Source organism: Ambystoma mexicanum, chromosome 6p (assembly GCF_040938575.1).
Source record: "Ambystoma mexicanum isolate Mex_15411 chromosome 6p, UKY_AmexF1_1, whole genome shotgun sequence".
NCBI lineage: Eukaryota > Metazoa > Chordata > Amphibia > Caudata > Ambystomatidae > Ambystoma > Ambystoma mexicanum.
In genome coordinates, this window is record NC_090935.1 from 420,366,564 (window position 1) to 420,384,283 (window position 17,720).

At 45.8% G+C, this 17,720-nt stretch overlaps 1 protein-coding gene across 1 annotated transcript in view; it reads right to left on the bottom strand.

Moving 5' to 3' along the window:
* Positions 1 to 17,720, bottom strand: part of PAIP1 (poly(A) binding protein interacting protein 1) — an 816,787-nt gene that overhangs the window by 551,134 nt on the left and 247,933 nt on the right. Inside the window, exon 3 of the mRNA XM_069627237.1 lies at positions 70 to 267. Within this exon, the coding sequence (XP_069483338.1) occupies positions 70 to 267 (198 nt within the window). The remainder of the gene's footprint in view (positions 1 to 69; positions 268 to 17,720) is intronic.

Sequence of the window (17,720 nt, forward strand, 5' to 3'; positions counted from 1 at the left end):
TACAGTAGTTCTGCAAGACATTGCCTTGGTTAGCAGCTTTTATGCCATTTCATAAATGATGTACTGTACCTGTTGGTATAGCAGTTCAACAAGCTCCTGCAATGCCTCTTCTGTTACAACCCAAATATTAAGGAGATCTGTAAATTGGGTGATTTCCACTTCAAAGGTACCAGGTTGTTCTGTGAGGTGATTTAAGAAATCCTGAACATATTCAGCAAGGTTTGCATACGGGAGTGCTGGACAGTTTTCATATCCATTGCCATAGTCCTGAAACCAAAACAGTTCAGAACTGTTAAATCGATATAAAAAGTAGACAAAATTAGAATTACTAAAGTACAAACTCAATATTTCGAAAGCGCTAAGAACAAATTACTTCCCCATCAACAATATTTCTATGAATGCATGCACTAGTCAATCAACCTCCAGTGGTTTTTCAAAAAGCATTAAAGATAATATTGGCACCTCATGTGCCAACACTCAACAGTACAAGTCACAGGCATGCTGCACAGCGATTCCACATTTCCATTTCTAGCTTTGGCTATTAGATGACGCTGTAAGTCAAAGATATTGGCATACGAACTGAAGCTAGGTGGGAAGTTCCACACGAGGAGGGACACAGTCGGTTTGTGTTGTGTGGTTATGTGCCAACCCACGACCATGGACGTAGTATTAGTATCTTAAACCCCACTACATCCCTTCATTAGCTCCTCCCACTGCAATGTTCTTTTGCTTGATTTTCAGAAGTACTAAGTTACAGACATTTAGCCACACAGGGCAACAACTGATATCTTCATGTTGCGAACAATAGGGTAATGTGTTTGCAGCTTTACATTAAAGCAGGAGACATCTGAGTAGAAAAATAGTTACTTCAGATTGGAGTCGCTCTGCCTGGTATGCAAGCCCCACAGGCAGGTGACATTCCGAGCCTTGGCAGAGGTTGAGAGAAGAACAAATGTTAAAAAAGCAGTCAATCATTGCAGACACTCCTCACACGTTTAATACTGGGAGCTGCAGAATCCGATCCGGCACCGATGAAGAGTGAAGATTAAGCACGAGATCAAAGTAAATGTTGAAAGAACTTCTTCCTGACCAGGCCACTCGCTCCACCCTCTTGCAATGATCTCCCATGCACACCACAGATTCAGAGGTGATGAGCCCTTCCTGTCCCCACCATGCACCATAGTGCAGACCCTTAGTGGCCTCACTTCCTCCTCCCTTCTCCCACCCCTCGTGGATGGGGGTGGCAGTGGTCTGAGCGCAGAGATCTGGTCAAGGACGGCAAAAACAATCTAGCCAAAAGTGCTAGCACCTGCATAGAAAGAAAAATAAGCAATAATGAAATACTGCTCCCTGGTCACGAGGGAAACAAACAGGGAGGACATCAAAACCAGGAATTACGCTGGAGGCATCAAATTACTGGGAGGAGGTGAAACGCTAAACTATAGCACACCAACCAGACCATCAGAGAAACCATGCTGAATAACTATCAGGTGTGAGCTGAGGTTCCAGTGTAGACCATAGACTTCATAGGCCCGAGTGCTCATCAAAGGCACTGTGAGACTTCGACGTTTCTTCGCTCGTGCCAAGCTCTCATTACAAGACACAGACCACCTGTGTAAAACACCATCTACAAAAGCTGGCTCCATACTGCAGCCCTTCTTGCAACATCATTTGTCATTGGAGTCTCTGTGGGGATGAATAATGGTCAGAGAAGGTCATTAATTACAAGTTTTATTAACTGACATGGAGCAAAGGGGGAGAGGCGGCTGAGGCGAACAGAGCAGGAGCCTCTTTCCAACGGTCATACTCCAAACGAACAACGTGAGCCAAAGATGTGACATCTTCCTCTTTTATATTAAAAACCGAACTTTAGTGTATTACATAATCTTTAAACTTCACAGGCCGGACCCCTCAATAGGGATCTTGATCTTCCTCTGGCTTGTGACCCCTGTTCCTCACTCACTTCCTCTTGTACACCCTCCCTGCCATTAGTTTGTACGTGATACTCCTCAACAGGAATGTGCTTCTGCTCGCTCTCTCAAATCGTCCACAAACTCTTGCCATGAACCACACATTCCTTTCATCCCACGCACTCCTTCCATCCTAACTAGATATACTCCTATTCATATAACATCTTTCCCAGTTTTCCAAATACACACACACAAACCCCTACACTCGCTCTCTTTTGGGACTTGAAAACCTCTCCATTTTTTATACAAAGTATTTTGGCACCTTGTATAGTAAGTATACTTCTTCTGTTCACCCGGTTTAACTCCTACTCTCTCAACTCCTTTGCATTTCTTCATCCCATTGCATAGTCTCCCTTTATCCCTCACCCATCCAGGACTCATCCGAATGTAGGGCAAACTTACCCACATTAATTGGAAAGGAGATACCTCTGTTACACTGTGGGAAGTAGTTTGGTAAAACAAGAAATGTTATCAGCTCTCTTGAAGCTCCAGTTATTCTGCACACACCTCTGGACCAACACCTTCAATCTCCTGTTAAATCCTTAGATCATACCATTAGATTGGGGTGATACAAGGATGTACACACATGTTCCACATTATGTTCACACAAAAATTCCCTCCCATGTATCACGATTCAAACTGTACTCCGTTATCTGATCATTTTCTCTGGAGCACCTTAATTCGCAAATTGTTTCTCAGAAAGGGTCTTCACATTCATAGTATTCAACTCCCTCATGGGTTGAACAGACCACTGTGAGCAAAGGTCCATCACGCACATCAAATATTTGCATCCTCTGGCAACAGTTGGAAAGGACATGCTATATCTATAGATATTTTTTTACATGGCCCGGCAAAACTACAAGAGTCCTATGACTCCAGTGGAAAGGCCCTTGTCACTATTTTGGGACTGAATGCATAATCTCACAGCTTTTTCTATCTCTGAGACCATACTCGGCCATCAGAAATCTGGCCTTATTCTCTTGGTAGCCGAAATACCCAGATGGCATTCATGCACAACTCCGATTGTTCTTGCTCTCAATGACTTGGGAGGAATCAACACCACAACCCTCACAACGCTATCACCTTGAACACAAATCTCATCAGCAATTTTTCTCATTGAGCTTAGGTCACCTCTAAAAGCCCTCTGATGGCCAACCCTTGACATAATACTCCTTGGCTTGCCTTAAAACCTCATCCTTCACGCAATTCATCTCTTGAAATTGCTTTCTTACCAAGTCACCCCACTTCAGTGAATTTGCTCTTCATCCTCCATCCTTGAGACTTCACAATCATCCTCACTAATACTTTCAGATATCTCCATTGGTATTCTCGGCAATCGGCCTGGACATTATCCCGTCCAGGGATGTATTCTGTTTTAAATGTCTAACCTTGAAGTTTGAATACTAGTGCCTGCAGTGCACTTCCTGGTGTCAACACATGTAACAACGGCTTATGATCTTTGATCGTGAATTCAGTGCCCCACAAAAACATCCTAAAATCTTCCATTGTCCAGGTACACGCTAGGGCCTCCTTTTCAATAACTGAAAACCTTGGTTCACTCTCAGATAATGTGTTAGATGTGTGCTACCACCCGTAACCATCCATTATCCTTCAGTAATAAAGTAGCACCCAAGCCGTAACTGCTCGCATCCACACCCAACACATCTGTTCGCACTTTCAAAGCTTTTGAGTGGTAAAGCCACTTTCATTTCTTCTTTAATTTCTTGAAAACATCTATCTTCTGCTTCAGTTCACTCAAACACTGTACCTTTTCTAAGTAGTTTCTTCAAAGGTTTGGTTTTATCTGCAAAAAGATCCACAAATCTAGAGTAAATTTTGTCAATCCCAGAAATTACGTCAACTGTTCCACATTCACCAGATTTTGTTTTTGTTTGATGCCGTTCCCTGAAATGCTATGACCTAAATATTCTACCTCCTTCACACCAAACTTGCATTTTTCACCTTTGAGGGTCATGCCACTAACTTCCAATATTGTTAAAACGTCCTTGAGAATACAGTCGTGCTCCTTCTCATTCTGACCAAAGATGATCAAAACAATCATGAAATGCCACCACACCTCGTAATCCTTTTAAGAGATTGTGCATAGCTATCTGGAACACTGAAGAGGCACTCACCAAACCAAACTTCATTCTCTGAAATTGATACAGACCATTAGGTGGTATGAATGCAACTTCACCTGATGATATGCACTCGTCATATCCAAGGTGCTGAAAACTCTTGCCTCGCCCAATAACGTCAACATCTCTTGCAGATTAGGTAATTCACATTCCTCAAATCCACTAATAACCAGATCCCTTCCATCAGATCTTCTCGTCAGAACCACTGGGGAAACACATTCTGCACACTATATCGAGTCTACTATATCATCTTTTACCATTTCTTATAATACTAAGTCCAAATCTTTCATCACTGTAATGGGTACCTTGCGCACCTTGCTTCTCCTTCAACCTTATCCGATGTGAAAATGTGCTCAACAATCCTAACTCTTTCTTAAACAAGGTTGAATAAGCATCAATTACATCTTTCTCACGCCAACACACAAAACGTATTAGTCTTCCCCAGGATGCAACTTAATTTGTAAATCTCCTTGCTGAATCCATCCAAGAATGGGTGCTCCAGATTCCGTCATATATACTTTAGCTCTCGTTTTCCTGCCTTGGTATTTGATGTCACAAAGCACATACCCTAAAATGTCAATTTTACCACTACCATATCCTCTTGGACTGATGCCAGGTTTGACCATTCTGCATTCCCCCAACACATCCTTAAAGTCCTGCAACCCCAAAATGATGCACTTTGAACATCAGTCTGCCATTACTCTCTTCTTGTGTCCATCAAATGAGGTCCAGCAGCAAGGTCTTTTGCGAGCATCCTGATTAAGGCCTCCATTCAACTTTAAAACAGTCAGCTGCACCATCCTCACTGCTGACATCATTCCCTTCAATGTAATGCACCTTGTTCTTATGCCTCACTTAATACATCCTTGAGAAATGTCCTTTGCAACCACAATTCGAACAGTCTTTCTCCAAGGCTGGACAATTCTTGTGATTAGCAAATTGATCCTCCATCCCGGCACCTGAAGCAATGTCTCTTGTCGCCTCCTGGTTGGGGCACATTTGAACTTTGCACATCCCTCTTTCCCCTTTGTATCACCTTCTTGACTGGCCCAATGGCATACAAATTATCTTTCTTCGAGCACTTTAATGCTTAGCTCGGACACCTCTATGCCCCTCGCTATCTCTATTGAGGAATGGAAATCCAGATTGGCTCCTGTCCTAGGTCTTTCTCTAATCTTCCTGTTCAGAGCATTCATCAATATCTGATCATGTTGCACTTTATCTGGAGTTATTTTCTCAAATTCAAACTTAGCCGCCAAACCTCTTAATGCTCCCACAAAGTCATTGTTACGCAAAGTTTGTATGCAGTAGCCTCTGGGAACACTACAAACAACTGACAACAGGTATAGGAAACCCAACCTTTGGTATAAGCTTGTACTACACAGTTTTGTTAACATGTTGAGCAGTCAGGCTAATTTCAAGAGGGGTCAATGTCAGCTGTAGGGGAGTTACACAGAGATTCAGAGTGACAAGTATTCAAATAAACACTTACACTCAAGGTTTCTTGAATAAACAATCAAATTTATTTATCAGTCAGTTAGAATAAGCCTTCTTCAGAAGGGAGCAATATAATAACACAAATACACTTGAATACTGTACACTCTTAGTTTCTAAATCAGTAAGGACCCTTTTGTGATGGACCACAGAGACACCCTACACCCTCAGGGGACTTCAAAAGCTAGAGCGCTGGTGACATTAATATCTTACGGTTTGCATTTAGGATACTGTTATAGGTTGGTAAAAGGAAAAGGTCATTGAACAACAAGAGACCACAAATATTAATCAAGCAGGCAAATACCTTTGGATCCCTACAACAGAGTCATTCAGTAAAACAGGCTAGGCCAAAGTCAATGGGCAAAAGTCTTACATAGGATGAATCACTTCTGGTAGCTAAGAAGAAAAGTCTTTGCACAATGTTTTAGAAGTCTTTGAAGAAAAGATGAATCAAATGTAGGGCCACAAGCCGTTAGACTTGTGAGTAGTAGAAGATGCAAGCAACTCTACAGCAAGAGATAAGTTATCTCAGGCTTTGTTACATTGCCTTTGAATGGAAGAAAAAGTGCAGGAAATGACTTCTGTTCCTGTGCGGCTCTGCAGATCTCACTGTTCCTGGGTCTCAGTCGTGGGGCAAGAGGGAGGACTTCTGGGGACTCCTGCACTGCAATGGAACGGTCACCGCTCGCAACCGGCAATCTTCAAATCAGTGGCTGTTCAGTGTTTCAGCTCCTCGCGTCTACCGCAAATAGCAACAACGCAGTTCCTGGCTGTCGAGAGGGACTTACCTTGCTTCTGGGGTCCCGCACTCTGTTGAGGGGGCTCCGGCTCTGTCAATCCTGCTTCCTGGGAGCCCAGAGGATCTTCCTGAAGCTCTAGACCAGTTTAAAAGCGACACGCACAATCTGGTGCTCCTCTCCCTGGCTATACGGATTCCAGCAGCAGCTCTGTGGAAATTCAACTAGCTCGGAGATGGATGTCCAAGTGGCTTACCTTGGAGTTGATTGGTCCCACCAACTCAAAGGGAGAAGTCATCTTTGCAGGGGCTTCTCTGTGGATACGAATTTGGATGTTTCAGCACAGCAGCAGGGCTTCACCGGGCAAACCAATGGTCCAGGAGTTGCAGAAGGCGTCCTCTTCAAGTTCTTCGGTTCCTTCGTCCAATGGTCGACTGCCTTCCAAGCCAAAAGCCTTGCCTTTTATTCAGTTCTCTCCCATTCATTCCAGCCTAGCTGTCAATCACCCAGCAGGGTGGCTGTCCGTGCCGGACAGTCAGCTGACCAATTACTGCCGAGTGCATTTGGGTCTCCTAGGGGACTAAGCACAGGGAGCTTTGGGCACCTCCCTCACTTACTGCCTACCCCAGACACCCTGGAGCCAGAGACGGGTTTCACTTGTGAATCCCGCCAAAGGCAAAGCGAACAATGGGACCAAGCCGAGGTAGCGCAGAGTAAATCTCAAGAAGGACTTTTCCACAAACAAATGGTAAAAAAAACCGGGCCATTTTGACAAAAATGCCACCCTTGGGTGCTTTACTGCAGTAAATGCACACCACGGTAGTTAAAACGAAACCACTGCCAGCAGCCATTCAGTGAGGAAAGGGTAACAGAAATGCTACATGACAAGCTAGACAAAGGGGATACTAGGTAACCCCTCTAACACCTTCTCCAGATATCTGTTTTCTTGTATACAAATGGAAGTGTTCAAGAACTACATTGGTTTTCTCCACAAACCATTCTTCTAGCATCGACATCCATATGCTAAGTAGATCTTTATCTTCCTCCTCCTGACACAGGTGTTTCATAAGGCTCATAGCTTCCACTCCAACTTCAACAATGACAGTTTTTTTTAAGCTCTTAACTCTTCACCATTCTGTGCATTTAAGTAAGCTTCAAACAATTCGCTTCACAATTTCCATTTCATGCTGTGGTTCCCTGGAGACGTTTAAATGGTATAAGCAGTGGCCCAGCCATATTAAAGTTCCTCCTCACATATGCTCCGTCCTCCATGTAAACTTGAAATGTAATGTATTCCTATGCAATGACTTATTTCCTTTTTTCAATTTTTCTTAAAAAAATTGAAAACACGAAGCGAACGCCTCAATAACCACCTTCAGTTCTTCAGTAACGCCAGCAAACAAAAATGCAGAAGTTGTTTATTTTTTTGATATAAATCAGCCCCTCTCCTCTCCAATATGCTCCTTAAAGACCTTCAAATGGTGCCTTTCTATGCCGCCCTCCCAGATATTACACACGCCGGCGTGCAGAGCAACATATGAAATACACAGCTCGGTTTCCTCCACCGATGTGCTTTGACTTCCCAGATACTTGTTGCCACTTATGAGGAATAATGGTCTGAGAAGGTAATTAATTATAACAGTTTTATTAACTGACATGGAGCGGAGGGGGAGAGACGGCTGAGGTGAACAGAGCAGGAGTCTCTCTTTCCAACCATCATCCTCCAAACGTTCCGTGGGTCACGCAGGGCACGACCAGCGCAAACCAAGGATGTAACAGTCTCATCAGCTACCATGACCCTAGGACAAAACCTAACCCACCTATGGTGGTCTCTGCGACTTCTTGCTGCTGATATTTACAGCCAAGTCCTCCTGTCGGTCAAGTCCTCCTGTCGGTCAAGTCCTCCTGTCGGTCAAGTCCTGCCTGTTCATCTCCAGAGCTCCTCCACCATTGTTGGCTGAACATCGGAGTGCTACGTTGTTGAGTATGAAGGTCTGTGGGAAAGCCTGAGAACCTGGATAGTAGGGAAGGCTATGGAGAAGTCTAGGTTACTGCAAACTATGCAGCATGCCCTAGGGAAAACGCGTGCTCTGGACCTCATAACCAGAGGGAGTGTTTGGGAAAGGAGGTAGTCTGTACTGGCTGACATCCGTTCCTTTGTAATATATGAGAGTTTCAAGCTAGACAACAGGCATTTTGGAGTTGTGGTGTCTAAAATAACCTTACATAGCAATGTGAGGACCACATTCATCCGGACAAGGGAGCACAATTAAATCCTCACCTCTTCAGCACCATTACACTAGTGCAAGGAACTCTGAACAACCCGCTGACAACTAATCAACACAGCCAAGGCCCCCTACTATCACAATACCATAGCAGAAGCCGACAACAAAAGCAGAGTCTTCTTCAAAGCGATCAAGCACAGCGTCAACCCACTACCCGCCGCCTCCATACCTCACTCCATTGAAAAATCTTAATTGACAAAATCAGCAAGATTAGCCAGCACAGACACCAGCCCTGCATCCACAGACCAACATCACGGCCCACGCTCGCGAAATCTCCAAACCATGGACAACATTCAAGGCACTATCGACAGAGGACCTGGAAGAAACCCTGGCTGCCCACAAAGCCACATCGTATACAGACTACATCCTTCCAGCATCCATGCTTAAGACCTTCCCTACCTGAAGATCATCAACAGCTCCCTAACGCAAGGCAGCTTCCAATCGACCCTGAAAACAGGACAAATCCTGCCTCTACTGAAGAAACTCACTCTAGATCCGACAACTTGGGTAACTAATACCCCATCACCCATCTTCCCTTCCTAGGTAAGCACGAGAAAGCAGTAGCCGCACAACTGCATCAACACATCCCCACAAACAATCTCCTCCAAACCTACCAATCCAGATTCAGACCCAGATGCAGCACAGAAACAGCAACAATACAGTTGGTCGACGACACTCGACATCCTTCACTGCCACTCCTAGCTCATAGTTCTACTCAACCTCTCGGCCGCTTTTGACACAGTACACCAACATGCGCTTTGGACACCCTACATCGGCAACTGGGGATCAGAAACCTTGTCCTACCTCACCAATAGTCAGCAATATGTTATTATGGACTCCCCTAGATCGCCAGTGCTACCTGTCAACTTTGGAATCCCCGCAGGGTTCCATCCTCTCCCCATTGATCATCAATCTATACATCGAGCAGCTGGGCGCCCTCCTAGCCACACACAACAACCACATCCACCAATACACCAATGACACACAGCTATACAACTAGCTAGAAAGACTCCACCAAGGACAGCCATTGGGTCAAAATTTGCCTCTCGCTGATCCAGTCTTAGAAGTCCAGTGCATAGCTCAACTCCTCCAAGACCGAATTCCTAATCTTCACCAACAACACTGAACACCCATACATATAGACCTGGCTATCAACCATAAACTCTGAGCGCTTCACTCCCAAGCTCACCTCCTGTGCCAAGTCCCTCAGGCCCCACATCGACAAACACCTCTCCTTCAAGACAGATAGCTGAGAAAATTCAGACAGCTTGGTATCTGCTCTCCCTCCTGCAGACAGTCAAGCCCTTCCTCCCTCCATACAGCTTTAGATCCACTGTTCAAGCACTGGTCCTATCGCACCTGGATGGGGGCAATGCACTCTACGAAACCCTCCCGTCGGCTTCCCTTGTGCCCTTGAGAAGTGTCCTACACATGAGCGCATGCCTCATCAAGGGTCTACTCAGATACAACCACATCACCCCAGCCCTCATCGACCTTCACTGGCTCCCACTACACGCACAAATCACCTTCAAGTCTTGCTGCATCATCTATAAGGCAGTCACCCTCAAGTCACCCAGCTACCTCGCATAGAAACTCAGCATCTCCGACAGAGAGCGCACCATCAAAAGCCAGGACACATGCAGACTTGAAACCAACTGCTTCAAAAATTAAAGGACCTGAAAACAAGACTTCTCTGCCTATGATGCAAGACTATGGAACCTCCTCCCTATCAACATCAGACTCGCCCCCACAATTCAGAAAAGAACTCAAGACCCACCTCTTCAAGGATTCTCCCCTCAACACCTATGCCATCACGTCAACCCTCGCACCACCCTACTCACTAGATGCCGCCCGCCCCTCTACTCCCTGCCACCCGGTACAGCTGTAACCCTCCTATGTGCCCTTCTGTATCCTACCCCACCGCTGTATATCTGTTCTGTTTCCTCTGAAAAGCACTCCTTTATGAATCTGTATTGTTTTATACATCTGTAAAAAGCTCTGTTGCTTCTAAAATCGAGGTCCGCGCTCAATAAATACCAAGATAATTATTATTATAATAATAATAGGTCCAGAGATTCGAAAACAGGATCAAAGTAACATACATTGTCAGACGATGCTGAAGACGATACAAAGCCAGTGTGAGACCCACAGTGATTCACCAGATAGCCCGACCACAATGGTGAGGAACTCTGCTACGGTCCCTAGAGGTCCCTTATGCTAGACCATGGGCAATATCTTCTTGGTTGGTATACAAAAAGTGACAGAGCGCTATACTTCAAACGCTAACCAAGTCCAAAAAAGGATGTTACACACCTTAGTGACTACTGTACTACTAGTCCAATAGCAGAACTTGAGCCATTTGCTCTAGTATCACGACCTCATGGAGTCTTCTTGACACTTACATGATACATATATTATCCTCTGAGAAACCAACATGCCCTATGGCCTTGATCTCAGGTACGAGACCGCCAAGTTGAGCTATCATGGGGAAGGGTACAGAATATGTCCGCTCTCCTGATTCAGGTTTGGGAAAACTGGAAGAGGAACAGGGGTTGGAGGGAGAGGGCAGTTTTTAGGACAGGTTTATCAGATCTGAAAACCAGAACCTGACTGACCACCAGAGGGCTACAAAGATTGCTTTGCAATATGCTGCTTCCGTGAAATGGTGTAGTGCTTGGTGAACCAGTGGAAGGTGGCCTGAGACTTAAGCGGTCATGCCCTCCCATGACATCTCAAGAGCACCTCCCCACCCTTAGGGTGTTCCGGCCCAGTTCTTCCCTTCAGCCGAACAGGAGGCACTTCATGTTCAATTCTGTAGCAAATTAGTGCACCTGCTGTCCCCCCAGGTGAGGAAGAGAGGCTAGGCGACTCATGGATGCAGTTCCCATTTGTAACAGTTCCCCATCGGACAACGCAGACGATCCGCCACGGTATTGGACATTCCTGGTATGTGGACTGCTAGTATCCAGATGTCGTGCAGCAAAGCCCACTCCCAGATCTGAATCACTAAGGGAAGAAGGTACTGCAACTTTGCGCCACCCGGTTTGTTGAACAAACATTGACACAGCGTTGCCGGTCTTTATCAGTACTTTTTTGCCCTGGATATTCTATAAGAAGGCCTTAGGGGCTAAAAAGGTTGTCTTTAGTTACAGAAAATGGATGGGTTGACTCTGATCTTCCCGAGACCAAAGATCTGACACCTGGAGGATGCCCAAGATCACTCCCTACCCAATGAGGGAAGAATTTGTTGTGATGCTGATCTGATGTGTCAGATCTGCGAAAGGCATACCCAATAGTACATTGTGTGGGATTGACCACCAAATCAGGTCCTGCATCATAGCTTGAGGAATTTCAATTTGTTTGCTCTGGGGATCTGAGGCTTAAGACCAGGATTCCCCCAAAGTCATCTGAGATCTTCGCATTTTCAGTCTGGCCAGAGAGAGCTTGCATGCACAAAGCCATGAGACCAACTAGCCTCTGAAATCACCATGCGCTGATGTGGGAGCTCAGGATTAAGGAGCATGTGTTTGAATGTCCGTGACAGACACGGCCATTGGAATAATCGTCGCCAGGCAAGTCACCCACGGGAAACAGATAAACGTTGCGTCTTGTGCGACCGTTAGGGAGAATTTTCATTTTAGTGCTTAATTCCTCCCACCTTAGAGACCCCCCAGCAGACTTCGTCCATGTAGCATGGGATTGCCCATCGCGGGCTCAATTTTGGAGAGGGGTGTTGGATGTGTTCGAGCAGGTTATGGGTCAGCGATTTGCTCCAGATCCGGTGATGGGACTGTTGGGTTACACTGCCCAGATACCGAAAGGGTTTCGGAAGTTAATAAGCCTCTTGTTGATCCTTGGCAAGTATAGGGTAGCTATGGGGTGGAGTAAGGGCACCACTACGACGATAGATCAATGGTCTCAAGATATTATGTACTGTAATGACATGGAGCAGCGGTGGGGCGTAATATCTGGGAAGGGTAGAAAGGACGTTCAAATTTGGGATGCGTATACATCATAACTTCTGAATAAGGATGGCGGGGTACCGAGCATCATAGGGGCCCACATATCCCTTACTGTCTAGCTGTGGGGCCCGGTTCCGGTGAGCCCGGAGCTCAACCGCAGCAGCCTCGTCTTTTGGAACACTGAGGAGGAGGGTGGAGTTGCAACGAAGTGGGTTACCCACCCGGACGCGGTCTTGTCTTGGAGATCTGTTTCTGTAGGTGAACCATCTTTTATTGCCATTTTGTAGGATATATCCGCCATGCGTTTGGACCCGGCCCAAAAAATGCTGAATTTGCTGCATGCCACAATGGTGGGGAGGGGGGGTGAGGGGGTGATCTGGGGGGTAGTAGTTGTTTATGTGATATGTTAACCAAGTATGAACTGTGAAGCCTTGAAATTGTACTTGCTTTTTTATATGATGGTCACCGGGTGAAAAGAGGACCTCTCTCTGAAGATTGCGTTTATTAGACATCCGTTTTGTTGTGTCTTGGGTTGCCTCAGGCTTTTTGATTATAAAACTATTGATGTGTGGAACCTAAAGAGGGGGGCGGGGTTCAGGTGGTGGAATATTGGGGAGTGATGTTGTAACTGTTGGAAAGTTGAAATACCAATAAATAAATAAAAAAAGAAATAAAAAAATACCCTGGAGGGAGTTGGACCTTTTTCTCACTCTGTCATGTGTTTTGACCTGATTTGGATGATGTGTTTCCTTTGTTTTTGGAGTCTGACAAACTCCATAGGCAGATACTTTTTGCATGTTGACACACAACACCTTCAGTGCAGTGTCACAGAGAAATCCTTTAGATTTCTCATAAGGTTTAAATAACTTTTCTTGTGTTAACAACTGATCCCAGAAATAGTAAAGTGAAATTGACTTTACTTACCTTTTCTCTTTCTAGGTCCATCTTATGTGGAGTGCAGGAGCTTACTTAGTAGCCCCTTATCTTACCTACTCATGTAACATGTTTTATGTTACCCTCACTACTTTAAATGGCTGATGGCAGTGGTTTAATTTTCCTACCATTGTGCTTCTCTACAGCTGGCTGAATCCTCAGCTGCAGTATAGCACCCATGGGTGACCATTTTGTCAAAATGGATGGTTTTCTTTTTTTCCCACTCTGTCTGTGAGGTCTTTCTTGGGTTTTACTCTACACGCCAAGCCAGATTGGAGCCCTTTGTTCATTTTGCCTGTGGACGGGCTTCAGTACTGAAACCTACCTCTGGCTACAGTGTGTCTGGAAGGGCAGGAAGTGAGGGAGGTTCCCAAAACCCGCCTGTCCTTTGTCTTTTGAAATGCCTGAATGCACCCAGTCCTGATTGGCTGGCTGGCTGTCCTTTCAGGACTGCCACATCCTTTCAGGACAGCCACCTGCTTTTGGAGTGACAGCTAGGCTGTGCATGAATCTGAGAAACCTGCTTAAAAGTCGAGGGTTTTGGGACTGAAGACAGAGTCGACCACTGGGTAGAACAACCCGATGAAGAAACCGTGAACAAAGCTTGCTGCATCCTCCTGGACCTTTGAATTGCCAGTGAAGCCCTGCTGCTGTGCTGAAACTCCTTTTTCAATTCAACAGAGAAGTTCTGGAAGGGACAACTTCCCCCGCTTGGGTTAGTGGGACCAACTAACCCCGAGACGAACTCCACTAGACCATCTCACCCGACTGGCTGTACTTCTTTGCTGCTGCAGGAACACAGTGCCATGGGTCGAGAAATCCATAGTCGAATGCAACATCTGTGATATGACCAGAAGCTCCAGGAGTCTAAGGATCCTCCAGAAGCATGACTACCAGAGCTCGAGTCACCTCACCAGAGTGCAGGACTAAAAGGAGTGAAGGAAGTCCAACCAGTGTCCAAGATTTGCAGTGGTGCCGTTTACAGAGCACTGAAACCACGAAGTGCAGTTGATCTGAAAAGAGCCTGTAGCTGCCGCCGACCTCCGAATTGCTGCCGCAGGCTTCCTCCAGACGTCCTCCCTCTTGTCCCCACGACTGAGGCCCAGGAACCCAGGATCTGCATTGCTGAAACCAGACAGAAGCCAGCTGGGCCACTCTTTTTCTAAACAATGTTACTGTTCTGACTTGGGGTACTTATCTCAGTGTCTTTAGCTTTGCTCTTCTCAGTTGAAACGTGTAGTAGCTACTTTGCCAGAGTTGATTTCAGTGGAGCCCTACAATGTAAAAAAATGCAGAAACCTGCGCTGAGGGGCCCAAATCGGAATGTGGTGATAAGCATTCTTCAGAACCACCACAGATCCAATATCGCTGTGGAAGAGCAAACCAGATCTGGGCTGGAGTGATCATCTTGAAGGAGAGATACAGGTTGAAATACACCAAAATACAAAATGGTGCACAGGCATGCCTAGTTGAATTTCAGCACAGTAAAACGCATGGAATACCACCCTTCACCTCATTCGGGAAATGCCACTTCATCTATGGCTCTCAAGTTGAGTAACTTGGAGATTTCTTCCTTTAAGGAAGGTGATCTAACATGCATTTGTGTGGGTAAGGGACAGGTGGAAGGAGTAATCTGAAACCCCTGCTGTCAACTGATATCACCCATGAGTCTGAGGTGATAGTCCATCAGCACTTGATGTGGAGGGAAATTCTCATCCCTCCCACCCCTTTACAGGTATACCATGGGACCAATCCATCAATCATTTATTGGTCTTCTCAGCTGTGGCTGCGGAGGTTCTGGATGTTGGGGCTTAGAGGGAGAAAAACCCTTGTGCTGAGGACTTCTGTGTTTTCGTTGGCAGTCTCTGCATCTGTACTGCTGCCTGGCCTTTCCATCCTAGAGTTCCGGGAAAACCTGCCAATGAGCATGAACGGACATCTGACGGCACAGGGGCAATCTGCTTAGACACTGCCAGCTTAGTACGTTTCGAGAGAGGCTTAGCAATGAGGGCGCTAGCCTTCATTTTTGAAAGCTCATTGTTGGTGGAATGATGACCGATCTGTCCCATCGAAGGGGAGAACAAAGACTTTATTCTGGACTTCCTTTGTGAATTTGGCAGCGTGAAGCCATACTGGTCTATATTCGTCCACCCCTATAGCAACTTCCATCGAGGAGGTGTCCTTATGATGAGCAGCCACTTTTAAGAGGTCCTGCAGATCACTGTAGTGTCCACAAGACCACCTTTAAATTTGAGGCGTTTAAATGGACTAAACATTTAAAACTCAGATAAGTCCCTCCAGAGTCATTGGGCAGCCGCTGCAAGAAAAGGTGTAGCATTAGACCGACGTAATTGAAGTACTGAATTTGCATAGACCTTTTTGTCTAGAGTAGAGCCTTGTGGGTGTGGTCATCTTTTCTTCGACTATTTGAGGCAGAAGCAAAGGAAGAAGCCAGTGTGGAATACAATGTGGCTGCAGGACAAGCCCGCAGAGGGACTGGGTTGTCCTGCATCAATCGTTACCTCACAAAATCAGTTTGTTCGTGTGAGTAAACGAGGGTGGCTTTGTCAAGATCTTTCTCGCCGCAGTGAGAAAGTCCTTTTGTAGGCCTACCCCAGACCTTTGTTGTTCTTATCAAAACTGATCTTGAATACAGAAAATATCTAGAAACCCAATCAAATCCACAAGGCTGTTGTGGAATGTGCGAGTGGAAGAAGGAATCTCCTCTTCCTCCTGGTGAACTGTGTGATCCGAAGACAAAGATGGATCCTTAGAGGCCAGTATTGGCTCAAATGGCGAAAAAGGTGGCACTGGGAGGAGTCTATCGCAGCAATTGCTTCAGGAGGCCTGGGTGCATTTTCCCACCAGGTTTGATTGGATCCTGAGGTTTTGACATCAGGTCCAGAAAGATCTCAGAGTTAGTCTTTCAGGAGTTTGGAATACATGAGGTCTTGTAACTTGGCAAATAATTCGTCCTCTGAAGACTGGATGCTCCGGAATACGGTGCCTTCAAAAGCAGTAAAATGGAGGTTGGTTGCAAGTCCGGCTAGCCAGCCATGGGTCCATGCAATATAGTGGAGCTGATGAGTGGATTAAAGGCACGTTTGGCAGCAGAGACATGCTGTTTGCATGGACCACTTCACTTTTGGTGTAAACTGATCTCTTACACAAGAGGAACTAGGGTAAACCCAAAAACCACACCGTGGATGAGGACTCGGAAGCTGTGGTACCGCCTGACTCAAGCACTTTCAAAGACATGCTGCCAGAAGAATATGATGTTGTCTGACCTCTGACACAACAGGCGCATTTTCGCATGGAGCTCTGCAACTGTCTCAAAAGACCATGGCACTCTCAAGGTGGAGTTTGAGGCATTAGCCCTTGATTAGGGAACCTCGGTTGGCCCTGTAACAGTATCAGCCCCACAAGTGAGAACCTCTTTGCCACCAGTGAGAAAATTAGCCTTTGGTGAGGAAACCTTGGAGTAAGCTACGGTATCGTTAGCCTCCAAAGAGGGATCCTCTGCACTGTCGATACCAGTGTAAGCCCCTAAAAGGGGATATTCAGCCTTGCCGGTCTCAACATCAGTGCCCAAATGGGGACTCTCGTGGCAAGCCCCGGTATCCATGTTAGCACCTATTCGGGATCCTCGGGACAAGTTACGGGAGGGTTAGAGCCAGACCGGCCGCTCCCATTACTCAAAATCCCTGAATGGAGATCCCAGGGTGATGTGAAGAAAAAGAAAAAAATTATTTACCAGTCTGTCGTTTGTTTGAAATTAAATCTTAAAGATGCTTCAGTGCCAGGCAGTAAATAAAACTCCTCCCACCAACAAAAATCAAACTAAATCTCAAACCGAAAGTGTGTCATAATGGAAACAAGCACCCCACAAATGCTCCAACCTCTGACACTTAAAGTAAAATGGGATCCACTGCTGCGTAATGACACCGGCAAGACAAACAGGCAACAAAGCCTTTATGTCCCAGCATAAGCCTGGAGGAAAATCCAACAACTATTCCTGAGATGAGGGCAGAAAGACGTTGTGTGAAGGACAAGAAGAAAATTGGGGGAATGAAAGTGCATGGTGTTTCACGCGTCCGATCCAGAACATGGAGAGAAAAGGATTCAGGGATCAGGCCCGGAAGCAGGGTTCGACGAGGAGGGGCCTGTTAACACACATCCAAGCAGCCGACTTAAAAATTAA